General features: G+C 44.5%; 1 protein-coding gene across 4 annotated transcripts in view; it reads right to left on the bottom strand.

Moving 5' to 3' along the window:
- kif6 (kinesin family member 6) overlaps positions 1-15,194 on the bottom strand; it is a 430,254-nt gene that overhangs the window by 120,853 nt on the left and 294,207 nt on the right. For all 4 annotated transcript variants that reach the window (XM_080192988.1, XM_080192989.1, XM_080192991.1 and 1 more), the window contains exon 15: positions 4,375-4,430. In XM_080192988.1, coding sequence (XP_080049114.1) covers positions 4,375-4,430 — 56 coding nt within the window. The remainder of the gene's footprint in view (positions 1-4,374; positions 4,431-15,194) is intronic.

Raw genomic sequence — 15,194 nt, 5'->3', positions numbered from 1 at the left:
GGGCACAGATTGAAGATAACTGCGAAAAAAAATAACGGCAGCATGGGGGAAAAAGTTTTTCATGCAGCAAGCGGTTAGGATGTAGAATGCACTGCTAAGGAGTGTATTGGAGGCAGGGTCAATTGGGCTATTCTAAAGAGGAATGATTTGCAGGGTTATGGAGAAAAGGTAGGGGACTGGTACTAGGTGAATCCTTCACAGGGTCAGCGCAGACATTAGAGGCTGAACAGCCTTCTCCTGTACTGTAACCATTCTATGATTCTACTATTATTTTATTCTTGTTTGCAGAAACTTGATATGTGAAAATTGGTTGCTATGTTTCCAACTGTGACCACACCTTTGCCCCTTCCCTCTCCCCTCCCCAGTCACTTTCTCTGCCCTCCCAGGACCTACCAGACCTGTCCCAAATTGAAGACTTCCAAACCAGTCAGTGGCATCAGGCCACCAAAACTTAAAAGTAGTAACAATGTTTAAAGAAAAAGCTTCACACTGGTGACTTTGGAAACTGAAGGTAGCAGTCCCTCTCCCTGAGAGATTGCCTAGACTGGACACATGATTTTTTTTCCCTGTGACAGGCCTGTGGTTAGTGCCACAGGCCTCAAGGTTCACCTGTTTAATCTTTGCTGACTCAGACAGCCTCTCGCAATAATGGCTTACTCAACAGACTTCTGTTGAGAGACTATGGGCCTGGCCACGTCTCTACTGTTGTGCATTAGAAGGCTCTCCATGTCCCTCACCTTCTGTCACATCCTGCTTATCCGCTTCCTCTGAAGGACTTCACAACCTCCAAACTCTCTCCACCTCTTCAAGGGTCACTCCCCTTTGCTAGATTATGCATACAACAGACCACAATCATGTGAGGAACAGCGCAGGTGACTATTGTAAGGCCTAAGGAACAAAACACATCTTCAGCGATTCAATAGACTGCTCAGTAAGGGTTCACTGCTTAAAACCTTACCTCTTGGACCAAACTTTTGGTCATCTGACTTAAAATCTCCTTAGCTGGCTGAGTGTCATATTTCATTAGAAATGGTTCCTGTTTTATCCCATTTGTGGTGTTATATGAACAATGCGCTTTAGATGGTTGAACTTCTCAGGTTTTGTCTCTTAAACAAAATCAGTACATTCTCAATCACAATATCCTTACACATTAAAAAGATCTGCTAACCATTTTTTCTTTCCAAACTTACTGGTGTCCGGTACCGTGGAAAGTAGTCCTTTACTCAGGTTTTTCATTTGATAGAAATTAACACTTTAGTGCAAAATTAAATATTTATCTTTCACTAAATTGAAATGTTAAATAAGAAAAAAAACAAAATTAAGGGGGTAATTTTCTGACTGTTCATGCCAATGGGATTTTCCAGTTCTACTGCAGCGAACAGAAGTTTGACTGAGCACAGTCCTTGCTTGCAGCAGTGGTGGGTGTGAATGGCTGGAAAATCCCAGCCTATTTTGTCTCAGATGAATGCAGGTACGAATTTCATCCTTCTGCATGCACCAAAGTTCCCTTCCCCGCCTCAATCTCCAGACATAACTCTTTACACAAACAGTCAGTCTGGGAACTGACATTTTATTCATCTGTCCATCAATGACCATGAAAATGACACCTTAATACTTCAACATCTTAAATGTTTACAGAATAGCCTGACTTATTTACTCAAAGAAAGATTTTTCCATTTGCAGCAATATTAGCGTGTGGTCCACTCTCATCAGATTTGGACTGCTTTCTGAATCACTTCCAAGCTCACTATTATCTGTCAACACTTATGTCACATGGGGATTCTATGAGTACTCGTTGCCGTAGCTGTTTAATGAGAGTTAATTTAATTTCTCAGCAAATTCTATCTACAGCCTATAGGGCCACACAAATAGGAGTCTCTAGCTCTCTAAAAGAATTCTATGTGATTACATTAAGATACAGGCTTAGACAAAACCCAGGCAATAGATTCCCATATATATCACTGCCAATGGCCTAAACAATGGAAAATCTATTTTTTTAAAGGCACGCTGGCTAATTTTATTCAAGATTTTAAAGTGCCTCCTTCAGCCGCTGTGATTTAGCAGGCTTGAAAAGCAGACGCCATAAAGACACTTCATCATTTACATGCTATGTTTCTAGTTCATGCTCCATTTAAAAATGAAGTCTTGGATAAACACTGAAATTTTTTTTTCAGGTTATTCTTCCCAGAAGTTAAACAGAGTACAAATCTGATCACAAAACCTGGGCTGAAACCTCTGGTCTCAGTAGGGTGCCTTGCTCGCTGCCTGCAAACTGGCAATGCACCAATTATTGCGCCAATTGCCAAGTGCCAATTCTTAGGAGCAAGGTCCATTGTATCTTCTTCCCATCAGGCAATACACTGGACAGCAGTGGGTCTTCTTCCAATTAGAAGACAATCACACACTCGCCAAGAACGACTGGCCAATCATAGGCTGACGGCTCTTGCACTCGACTGTGCCTTGGAGTTGTATGAGTTTATTTATTAGTGTCACAAATAGGCTTACATTAACACTGCAATGAAGTTACTGTGAAAATCCCCCAGTCGCCACACTCCGGCACTTGTTCAGGTACACTGAGGGAGAATTTAGCATGGCCAATGCACCTAACCAGCATGTCTTTCGGACTGTGGGAGGAAACCGGAACACCCAAAGTAAACCCATGCAGATACGGGGAGAGCGTGCAGACTGCGTACAGACATGACCCAAGCCGGGAATCAAACCTGGGTCCCTGGCACTGTGAGGTAGCAGTGCTAACCTCTGTACCACCATGGCTGGTGCCTGTGCCAGAACAACACCCTCCACATGGCGATCCCTTAGTGGTGGTTCCATTCTTACCTTTGTGTACCAAGGTAGCCTTTAAAAATGGCGCTCTGATCGTTAAAAACCTAAATTTCTGGTGGTGTGGGCTCATTCAGAAGCTGACCCACCAGTATGACAATGTGGAACCTGCTCCTGGTTTTTGTTTTCAATGTCTCCTAACAGTACAGCGGAGCACATCATTGTTAAGGCCGGTGGCTTGAATGCTGCTTTTTCCCGCCCACTGCCACACTCCGCATAAAAAAAGGAAAATTCTGTCCCTAGTCTTTGCTCTCCAACAAGCTGGCACCTGAGCAATCCTTTCCTATGTGCCCCAGTTCCTATGCACTTGCGTCCAGTGTCTCATCATATGCAGGCTCCACCTCTATCTTAGCCTGTCTGAGTTGGTAATAGTAAATGTAGAACATGTCCCTTTCTTTCCACTGTCAAAGCCTACGTAAACCTTTGTGTTCAATTTCCTGCATGTTTAGCCATTGGGTGGGATTCTCCAGCTGTTCACGCCAGCAAGATTTTCAGGTCCCACCGGGAGTACATCACAGCCGGTGGGTTTCATGGCGGCATACGGCGACTTCAATGGGAAATCCAGCAGCAAGACCAAAGAATTCCACCATGTCAGCATGCCAGGAAAGGCTGCACTGGGAGACGGAGAACCCCATCCATTGTTTAAAGCATCAGAATGCATTCATTTTTCAACTGACAAGCCAACATTTCTTGCAACCACAATGCACCTTTGTTTTAAGAGTTTCATTTAACTAGAGTAAGTAGTTTATGGTTTTGGCCTCATGCTAATGCATGCAGCCTACAAACAGAATGTAGCAATTGTTTAAAACAGCAGGCAGCACAAATTTAACATGGATGGGCATGGATTAGTTATGTACCTCAACACGCACCCTCATTTTCAGGGTTTAACCAATTTTCCTCCCTTCACTCAAACACAAACTGCTGCTGGAGGATCATCAACTCGATGAAAGACTGTTCTTGCTCTGCCCAAAACTTGTTGATCATCTACTACAAAGAATTGTCCTTTACTGAGTGTTGCAGACTGGCACAGTCCAAGGTCCAGGATTAAATGCTGAGGAACACATGCAAGTGTGGGCAGATGCCGCCAAGGCCCAATGGTGAAAGGTTTACCGTGTAAGGCCTTTCAGCCAATGTACACTGAGGGACTAGTAATGGGTGAAAACACCTTGGAGTGTGTGCTTCATCCTAACTCTGTGCAAATGCATTGAAGCACTTCAGAGCGCAACCTGACCGAAATACATAGTTTGAACAGAATTGTACGCCCTGTGATGAAAATATTGAAATATATGCAATATCCTCATTACTGAACTGAAGCATTTCAGCATGCACCTTGATCTTTGGAGAAATTGTGAATATCACTGCACTTTACTGTTGTAACAATTTGAAATGTCTTCTCATGTATCTTTCAGATTATATATGAATAAAGTATATTTTTGCAAAAAAAGAATTCCTTCCTTTGCTTTTATTTTCATGATTATACACAGTATGAGATATTTTTGTAATGTTCTACCATTTGAACATGACATGGGTACTCACTGATCTTATTCCTGGACTGATTCACTTTTTCTCCAAGTGATTTTGCTTCAGTGAACCTGGTGAAAACAAAACAAAGCGGACAAAGTGAAAATAGGAAAGGGCCAAAGTTCCCTCTGAGGAAATGTCAATGATTAGTAGGTCTTCACTTGCAAATATGAACCATATGACTTTTGATTATTTTCTCGTCTCAAAGCTTTTAAAGATAATTCTCACTTTTTATATTTTCAGTTCCTCCAGTCAACAATAGGAAGTACAGACTTCCCTGGACGACAGTCATTCTAAGCTAAACACGAAAGCCAACCTTTCTGCAAAAGCGCAGCAAGACAATATTTAATTAGTCCTGGGTATAAGTGGTAGAAAACCAAGATGGACACCTTGATCTTTGGAGAAATTGTGAATATCAGTGCACTTTACTGTTATATCAGTCCTAAGGTGTGCAGATAGGTTGATTGGACATACTAAATTAACCTTTAGTGTCCTGAGGTGTGATAGGTTAGAGGGGTTAGCAGGGTAACTAAGCAGGCATAGGGCTTGAGTGGGATTGTTGTTGGTGCAGACTCAATGGGCCAAAACACTTCCTTCTCCACTCTAGGGTTTCTATGTTTCTAAACAATACTGATGGTTAAATTGTCATTATATTGAGGCACACTTTGACTGCACTTTGTCTATCCTGGCCTAAGCAAGGACTGCCGGAAGATTTGGCTCCATAATTTTCCCTTTGGCTCTCCTACTCACTAAAATTGGCCATTCTTCATGTGAATCATAACACCGAGAGCAGATGAGCATATAAAAGACAAATGTTTTTCTACTCGCAATGACCAACAAAGAGTCAAAAGATTGCAACTGGGAGTAGAATACGTGGTATTTTCTTTCCCCTTCCTAAGCTCAGAAGTGCTTCAACCGTTGGCCCGAGATCAGATAAATTATCACAGTTGGTTTGGGAACTTTGCACACCTGACCATCATTGGGTTCCTCCAATGGCCATGCCCTTCCATATTCGTTTAATCTTCTGCAGCCTTACAGCCGCGAGATCTCCAGACTCCTTTAGTTCTGAGCCTTTGCATGACTCTGATTTTAACCATTAGCAGCCAAGCTTTCAGCTGCCTATCCCCAAAGCTCTGGAAATTCCTCAGTAAAACTTCTGCATCACTCTCTCCTCCTTCAACATGCTCTTTAAACCAAACTTATGTTCATTTGTCGTAATATATCATGTTTCTCAGTGGCAATTTTTGTAGATAACAGTCCTGTGAAGTGCCTTGGGACATTTTATTATGTTAAAGGTGCGACAAAAATGAATGTATTTGAACTGTTATCAAGACAAATCACAAGCTTCCTCTGGTCGACCTCAACTTCTGATGAGCTGTCATGTGGTAGGAACCAGATACACTTCGCAAATGCTCAACTCTTGGCTGACATTTCCATCATGAACTAATTTCAGTGCTTTCCGCAGTCAATAGAAATCTAACAGGGCTCCATGGAGAAGCTGTTAAAATAGGATTTTTTTCAATAAGAGAGATTTAAGATTTTCTTTCCACATAGAACAATAGGAGGGCTTGGATATAAAAGGAAACCCGACCTTTTAATCCCCAAAACCATCTGGAAAAGTAACCAAAACCAGAACAATGAGTACCTGGCCAAAGTCATCACAATTCTGAAAATCCACAAAGATTTTTCTTATTAAAAAGCGGTTGTTTGTTTGAAAGAAAAGGCTGCCATCCCATGTGGTGGATGAAAATACAAAGGCGTGATCTGGGCACTTACACAGGGACTCATCCACAAGTGTTGGCCTTGCCAACACTTTGTATTTTCATCCACCACATGGATGCCAGGGTTTGTGGGGTCACTGGGAGAGCACCTGATCAGTATGGGGCAAAGTAACTGCAAGTGCAACTTTGGTTGCATATACAGCCTGTTCTCAATGGCCAACTGGAAGCCTCTTGCCCTCCATCCTGCAGCACAGTCCAGGCTTCTCATCTACTCTGCCTATATCTTCCTCCGTCAAAGGCAAAAGACAAAGAATGCTGGTAATATATAGCAGGTCTCTCAGTACCTGGAGACAGACAGAGTTAATGGGTTAGATTTTTAAAAGGGTCAGGGCCAGGACTGAGGTGTCGACATGAAATTTGCCGCTGCTGACCTCTGTGCCTATTCACTGTCACTATCGTGATTCTTAAACTAATTTGATCGAGGGTGAATTGAACTGGAGATCATGGGCCAGGCAAGTAACTGGGGAGAATTATTGCTAATTACAGGGCCTATTAATGCTCTGCCTGCGCACTGATTGGAATTGCCAGGCAATCCCGACTAGAGAGGGGGCTATACTGGATTTAGTTCTGGGCAATGAGCCGGGTCAGGTGGTTGAGGTTGCAGTAGGCAAACATGTGGCTAATAGTGACCACAACTCCGTCTACTTTAGGATACGAATGGAAAAAGATGAGAGCTGTCCTAAGGGGAGGGTGCTAAACTGGGGGAAGGCTAGATACAGCCGGATTAGACAGGGGCTTAGGGATACAGACTGGGATAGGCTGTTGGAAGGCAAGACCACGTTAGGCATATGGGAGTCTTTCAATGGAGAACTGCAATGGGTGCAGGAAAGGCATGTGCCGGTTAGGAGAAAGGATGGGAAAGGTAGGATTAGAGAGCTGTGGATTACTAGAGATATAGAAGACCTGGTTAGGAAGAAACGAGAGGCGTATGTCAGGTCTAAGCAGCTGGGAATGGAGAGACTGTTGGAGGAATACAGAGAGAGTAGGAGGGATCTCAAAAGGGGAGTTAGGAGAGCAAAGAGGGGGCATGAGATGGCTTTGGCCAGTAGGGTTAAGGAGAATCCAAGGGCGTTTTACTCCTATCTTAAGAGCAAAAGAGTGGCTAGGGGTAAAATCGGTCCTCTCAGGGACAGACGAGGGGAATTGTGCTTAGAGGCAGAGGGAATGGGGGAGATCCTGAATGAATACTTTTAGTCGGTATTCACGAAGGAGAGGGGCTTGATGTCTGGTACGGTCATCGAGGGAGTGGTAGACCAATTGAAAGATCTATCGATTACGAGGGAAGAAGTGTTAGGGCTTTTAGGTAGCATTAAAACCAATAAATCTCCGGGGCCCGATGGCATTTATCCTAGGCTGCTTAGGGAGGCAAGGGATGAGATTGCTGGGCCTCTGACGCAAATCTTTGTCTCTTCTTTGGACACAGGTGAGGTCCCAGAGGACTAGAGGATAGTGAACATGGTACCATTGTTTAAAAAGGGTAGGAGGGATAGCCCAGGTAACTATAGGCCGGTGAGTTTAACGTCAGTGGTAGGCAAGTTGATGGAGAGGATTCTTAGGGATAGGATGCATGAGCACTTAGAGTGTTGTGATCTGATTAAGGATACGCAGCATGGCTTTGTAAAGGGGAAGTCTTGCCTTACGAATCTGGTAGAATTCTTTGAGGAGGTGACAAAAACGGTCGACGAAGGACGAGCCGTTGATGTCGTCTATATGGATTTCAGTAAGGCGTTTGACAAAGTCCCTCATGGTAGGTTGGTAGAGAAGATTAAAGCTCATGGGATACGTGGCCAGGTATCTAGATGGGTAGAGAACTGGCTTGCAAACAGGAGTCAGAGTAGTAGTGGAGGGGTCCTTTTCTAGCTGGAGGTCTGTCACTAGTGGTGTGCCGCAGGGCTCAGTACTAGGACCCCTTCTCTTTGTAGTGTATATAAATGATTTGGAAGAGGGAGTAGGTGGTGTGATCAGCAATTTGCTGATGACACCAAGATGGCTAGATTGGCGGGCAGTGAGGAGCAGTGTCTGGCCATACAACGGGATATTGATAGGCTGGTTGATTGGGCAGATGCATGGCAAATGGAGTTTAATCTGGATAAATGTGAGGTGATGCATTTTGGCCAAAATAATGTCGGGGGGAGTTATATGATAAAGGGTAAGCCCATAAGAAGTATAGAATGGCAGCGAGACCTGGGGGTGCAAGTGCACAAGTCTTTGAAGGTGGCAGTGCAAGTGGAGAGTGTGGTGAAGAAAGCCTATGGTGTGTTCGCCTTTATAGGAAGGGGTATAGAATATAAGAGCTGGAGTCTAATGTTGCAGTTGTACAGAACGTTGGTTAGGCCGCATTTAGAGTACTGCGTCCAATTCTGGACGCCTTACTACCGGAAGGACGTGGAGACTCTGGACAGAGTGCAGAGGAGGTTTACCAGGATGTTGCCTGGTATGGAAGGACTGGGTTATGAGGAAAGATTGAAGAAATTGGGGCTCTTTTCCCTTGAAAGACAACGACTGAGGGGGGATCTAATAGAGATATATAAGATTATGAAGGGTATAAATAGAGTAAACAGAGGTAAGCTATTTCCTATGATAGAGACACATAGGACAAGGGGCCATGGACTTAAGGTGAGGGGGGAGAGGTATAACACAGATATTAGAGGGAGGTTTTTGACACAGAGGGTAGTGGGGCTATGGAATGCTCTGCCAAGTAAGGTGGTGGAGGCAAACACGCTAGAGTCATTTAAGAGTAACTTAGACAGGCACATGAGTGGGTTGGAGATGGGTGGATATAGGAGATTGTTTTAAATAAGGGTTATTAGCATTGGGGCGTCCCTGGTAAGGTAAATGGATATGGTACAATAATAATGTTTTTTTTCCTTTTCATTCACAGGTTTTAAGTCGGTCCGCCTTGTGTCCAACGAGGGGTATACACGCGATGGGTCGTACTTGGGCTGCTCTTGGTTGTTCGAGATTGGCCTAGTGCTTCATGTCGTTAGTGTGTGCCTAAACTGGACCAGATACTGGGCAACACGACAGCTCAGTGACTATCACTGATTGCTGTGCAGACACATGGATTTGGGCCAGTGTCTGTGGGAATTTGTGCATTCTCCCCGTGCTTGCGTGGGTTTTCTCCGGGTGCTCCGGTTTCCTCCCACACCCCAAAGATGTGCTGTTAGGCTGATTGGCAGTAATAATTTGTCCCTAAATTAGTTTCCCTCAATGTGGATGGCCATAAAACATTAGACAAGGGTCATGGGTGGAGAGGGGGACTGGTGGTGTTGAGATGGTGGCGCGGGCTCGTTGGGCCGAAGGGCCTGTTTCCTGGGCTGTTTTTGTTCTTTGTTCTTTGTTCTTCTTTGAAATCTTCCAGACAGCCTGTTGGCCTAAACCATTAGGTCTCAGAGTGCAGTTGGGTATGTGGGGGCCCGTAAGGGATTACTTTCGGGAGACCCCCCTGCCAGATCCAGAATGTGGGCCAAAGTGACATCAGCAGGCCATTTTCTGGAGGGGGCATCCCTCCAGGGTAATGATCAGGCAGCTGTGACATTATAAAAATAAACCTATCTCCATTTATCCCTCATTGTCTCCATAGTTACAGTTACAGGTCTCCCCTCAGTTCGTGGGGTTGCCAACCACAGAGTACTGATTGAAACATATAGGATCCTGTTCAGAGTTGGCAGGATGGATATTGAAAGATGTTTCCCCACATGGGAGAGACAGGAAATAGGGGACACAGTTTAAAAATAAAGGTTCTTCCATTTGAGACGGAGATCAGTAGAATTTTTTTTTTCTCTCTGAGGATTGTGAACCATTGGAATTTCCTTCCGCAAAGAGCAGTGGAAACAGAGTCAATTAAAATTTTTAAGGCAAGTAGATAGATTCTTGACTAACAAGGGAGCCATAGGCGTAGATAGAATGTGGAGTTGAGGCAGCTATCGGATCAACCGTAATTTTATTGATTAGCAGAGCAGGCTCTTCCTCACAGCACACACTGCCACCCAGCTTAGTGTCATCTTCAAATTTGGAGATATTGCATTCAATTCCTTCATCTAAATCATTAATGTATATTGTGAATAACTGGGGTCCCAGCACTGAACCGTATGGTACCCCACCAGTCAGTGCCTGCCGAAACCACTTCAGCAAGGCGTTTGATAAGGTCCCCCATGCAAGACTTCTTGAGAAGGTGAGAGGGCATGGGATCCAAGGGGCAATTGCATTGTGGATCCAGAACTGGCTTGCCTGCAAAAGGCAGAGAGTGGTTGTGGATGAGTCTTTTTCTGCATGGAGGTCAGTCACCAGTGGAGAGCCCCAGGGATCTGTTCTAGGGCCCTTGCTGTTTATCATTTTCATAAATGACCTGGATGAGGAAGTGGAGGGATGGGTTAGTAAGTTTGCCGACGACACAAAGGCTGGTGGTGTTGTGGATAGTCTGGAGGGATGTCAGAAGTTGCAGCGTGACATAGATAGGATGCAAGACTGGGCGGAGAAGTAGCAGATGGATTTCAGCGTGGGTAAATGTGTAATGGTCCATTTTGGCAGGTCCAATGGGATGAAGGAGTACAATATCAAGGGTAGGACTCTTAGCAGTGTTGAGAAGCAGAAGGATCTTGGGGTCTGGGTCCATAGGACTCTTAAATCGGCCTCGCAGGTGGAGGATGTGGTCAAGAAGGCATATGGTATGCTAGCCTTCATTAATCGAGGGGTTGAGTTTAGGAGTTGGGAGGTAATGCTGCAACTTTATAGGACCCTTGTCAGACCCCACTTGGAGTACTGTGTGCAGTTCTGGTCACCTCACTACAAGAAGGATGTGGAAGCTATTGAGAGGGTGTAGAGCAGATTTACAAGGATGTTGCCTGGAATGGGAGGCATGCCTTATGAGGATAGGTTGAGGGAGCTAGGTCTCTTCTCCCTGGAGAGACGAAGGTTGAGAGGCAACCTGATAGAGGTTTATAAGATGTTGAGAGGTATAGATAGGGTGGATTCTCGGAAGCTATTTCCCAGGGCTGAAATGATTGCTATGAGAGGATACAGGTTTAAGGTGCTGGGGAGCAGGTACAGAGGCGATGTCAGGAGTAAGTTTTTCACTCAGAGGGTGGTGAATGAGTGGAATCGGCTGCCGTCGGTGGTGGTAGAAGCGAACCCGCTGGGGTCTTTTAAGAGACTTGTGGATGAGTACATGGAATTTAATGGGATTGAGAGTTAGACATAGGCCTGGTAGGTATGGATATGATCAGCGCAACTTGTGGGCCGAAGGGCCTGTTGTGCTGTAGTGTTCTATGTTCTATGTTAAATGACCCAAAAGTAGAGGAGTCTAAAACTAGAGGGCATAGGTTTAAGGTGAGAGGGGAGAGATATAAAAGGATTCAGAGGGGCAATTCTTTCACAGAGATGGGGGTGAGTGTTTAGAACGATCTGCCAGAGGTAGTAGTAAAGGCTGGTACAATTTTGTCTTTTAAAAAGCATTCTGATAGTTACATGAGTAAGATGGGTATAGAGGGATATGGGCCAAATGCGGGCAATTGGGACTAGCTTAGTGGTAAAAACAGGGTGTCGTGGAACGAATTGGGACAGAGGCCATGTTTCCATGCTGTAAATCTCGAAGGAACCAAGTTGCCTACTCCTGCTCCTAATTTGTATGTTTGAATGCTGGAAAGCCTCTCATTGGACCACTAGCGTTGAGAGCTCACCACTGATCCTGATTGGACAGCAAAGCTGCTCCCTCGCCTTTAATTAGATGATGATTTGAAAATTCTGGTGGGCAAACCTAAATCATACTGTGTGAGGTCAGCACCCAAACGAGCAGCTACATTTGATTCTGTAGCCCTAATTGAAAATTCAGCCCAAGCAGAAATAGTTTTGAGCAAGTTGCAGGGTAGGAGTGGAAGAAGGACAAAAGAGACGTTCTGTGATAGAGTAGAAAACAGAAGACATTAAATAAACAGGATATTATGATAGAAAGGGCGTGCTCTGGGATAGGTAAAGAAACAAAACATCTGTGTAGAAGGGGTGTGAATGGCACAATCCTGCACAGTTGCAATCCAAATCCAAAGCAAAGGAAATATGAAAGAAATGAGATCAAACCAGCAAAGAAACAGAAAACAAAGTGGGAACACAGGTATTGATTTATAATTGTTGAATTCAGCATTGAGTCCAGAAGGCTGTACCGTGCCCTATCGAAAGGTATGGGGCGCAATTTTACCAGCTGTTCACACCATACTCCCGCTGCAGCACGGATGGAGAATTTGGTGTCCAGCCAAATCCTGCTGGCGTCAATGGCCATAAGATTCCGGCCATGGTGTTCTTCTTTGAGCTTCACCGAAACAATGTGGCTGGCCAAGGACAGCAAGAGTAAGAAGTCTCATAATACCAGGTTAAAGTCACAAATCTGATGGACTTTAACCTGGTGTTGTAAGAACATAACATAAGAACATAAGAAATAGGAGCAGGAGTAGGCCATCCAGCCCTTCGAGCCTGCCCCGCCATTCAATAAGATCATGGCTGATCTGTCGTGGCTCAGTTCCACATTCCCGCCCTCTCCCCATAACCCTTAATCCCCTCGCTTATCAAAAACCCATCAACCCACGTCTTAAAAATATTTAGCGAGGCAGCCTCCACCACCTCAACGGTGAATTCCAGAGATTCACCACCCTTTGAGTGAAGAAGTTCCTCCTCAGCTCCGTTCTAAACCGCACCCCCTTTATCTTGAGGCTGTGCCCCCTAGTCCTACTGTCCTTTCTGAGCGGGAAGAGCCTCTCCACCTCTATCCTATCCATCCCATTCATCATCTTATACGTCTCAATGAGATCACCCCTCATTCTTCTAAACTCTAACGAGTACAAGCCTAGTTTATTCGCCTCTCCTCATAGCTCAACCCCCTCAACTCCGGTATCAGCCTAGTAAACCTCCTCTGCACTCCCTCCAAGTCCAAAATATCCTTGCATAAGTACTGCGACCAAAACTGCACACAGTACTCCAGCTGCGGCCTCACCAGTGAGACTTCTTACTGTGCTTACCCCAGTCCAACACCGGCATCTCCACATCATTAGGACAGAAAGAGTAGGGGCAAGACAGAAAATTAAAATGACAGATGACTGGAAGCTTGGGACCACATTCCTGAACTGAACAGAGGTGTTCTTCAAAGTGGTCACCCAGTATGCATTTGGTCTTGCCAGGGTGGAGGATGCCACATCATAAGCAGTGAATACCGTATGCTGAATTATCCTCCTTGGTCCAGTTTAGGTTCCCTAACAGTGGCACTTATTTATCATGTGGAGGCCTGTACAACTCAACGTACCAGCATACCTCTGAGACACAGATCCCATTTGCATGCAACCACCTGGTGCAGGAAGCCAACAAGGCTGACTTCACCCTGTGGCCATCGTTTCCATTATAAATGGGGAACAGAGATTCTTACAATGCAACCAGAAAACAGTATGGTACAGATGAGTGGATTAGTTTTGGAATGTTTTTACGCATGGTGACGCTAGGAAAATTAAGGATTAATATAAAATCTGGAAAGGATAAGCGAAGGTCACGTGGATATATTAGTATATATGTTTGGAACTAGCCCATCAAAATTCATCCCTTTAATATCCTATACACTGCCATTGGACGTGGCCAGAAATACTTGATTGGTTAAACTGGAAGTAATATCAATTTACTCAACGGTTAAGTACTACATGGACAGGTTTAACTTTTAACTGTGCTACTTATTGCAGATGAGTCAGAAATAATATTTTATTTCCCAGGATTATTTTTAATGAGAGTGATTAATCAACCTTAATTCAGCTTTGCAATGCAGTTGTGGTCATGAGAAACTGACCGCATTCAATTATAAACACAGTATGGTTGGGATTTTATTTTCAATGTCATGATAAATGCGTGAAAGCATGTTGACTTGTGAAAGTTGGAAATTAACCTGGTAGGTTTTGCCAGGTCTCACACTGCTATTATTCAGTATAAGTCCGAGGAATTCCGAGTGTAAGGAAGAAATTACCGCAGGCTGGCATATTTCTTTTTCGATTCTCTACTGAACTTCTTTAGTCAATGAGTGACAAATGCTTGAAATATTATCTATGAAACAAGAAATATTGGGGCTATTAAACTGCTACTGGACACCTTATTGATCGTGTATCATGTACTAGAGGGATAAGCACTGATAGGCCACTTGACCTTTACTTATCTCTTCTAGTTTGTGTTAATCTTTGATTTTCCAAGTGTCTCCAAGCACAAATATGGCTTAAATATAATCTATTCAACTGCATGCTGTTGGAAATGCCAGTGCTCCTATGCAACAGAGCTATATCTATCGTTCAGGTGGCTGTAAAGATCTTTTGGAACACAACACAGTGTTACAGTGGTTAGCACTGCTGCCTCACAATGCCAGGGCTCCGAGTTCAATTCCCGGCTTGGGTCACTGTCTGTGTGGAGTTTGCACATTCTCCCTGTGTCTGTGTGGGTTTCCTCCGGATGCTTCGGTTTTAGAACATAAGAACATAAGAAATAGGAGCAGGAGTAGGCCATCTAGCCCTTCGAGCCTGCCCCGTCATTCAATAAGATCATGGCTGATCTGAAGTGGCTCAGTTCCATTTTCCCGCTTTCTCCCCATAACCCTTAATCCCCTTGCCTACCAAAAACCTATCTACCCGTGTCTTAAATATATTTAGCGAGGTAGCCTCCACCACTTCAATCGGCAGAGAATTCCAGAGATTCACCACCCTTTGAGTGAAGAAGTTCCTCCTCAACTCCGTTCTAAACTGCGCCCCCCTTATCTTGAGGCTGTGCCCTCTAGTCCTGCTGTCCTTTCTGAGCGGGAAGAATCTCTCTACCTCTACCCTATCCATCCCCTTCATTATCTTATACGTCTCTATAAGATCCCCCCCTCATCCTTCTAAACTCCAATGAGTACAAACCCAGTCTATTCAGCCTCTCTTCATAGTTCAACCCCCTCATCTCCGGTATCAGCCTAGTGAACCTCCTCTGCACTCCTTCCAAGGCCAAAATATCCTTGCGCAAGTGCGGCAACCAAAACTGCACACATAACTCCAGCTGCGGCCTCACCAG

This window comes from Carcharhinus amblyrhynchos, chromosome 7 (assembly GCF_965287045.1).
Source record: "Carcharhinus amblyrhynchos chromosome 7, sCarAmb.v2.hapA, whole genome shotgun sequence".
Lineage (NCBI taxonomy): Eukaryota > Metazoa > Chordata > Chondrichthyes > Carcharhiniformes > Carcharhinidae > Carcharhinus > Carcharhinus amblyrhynchos.
This window is presented reverse-complemented; position numbering and strand designations above follow the sequence as displayed.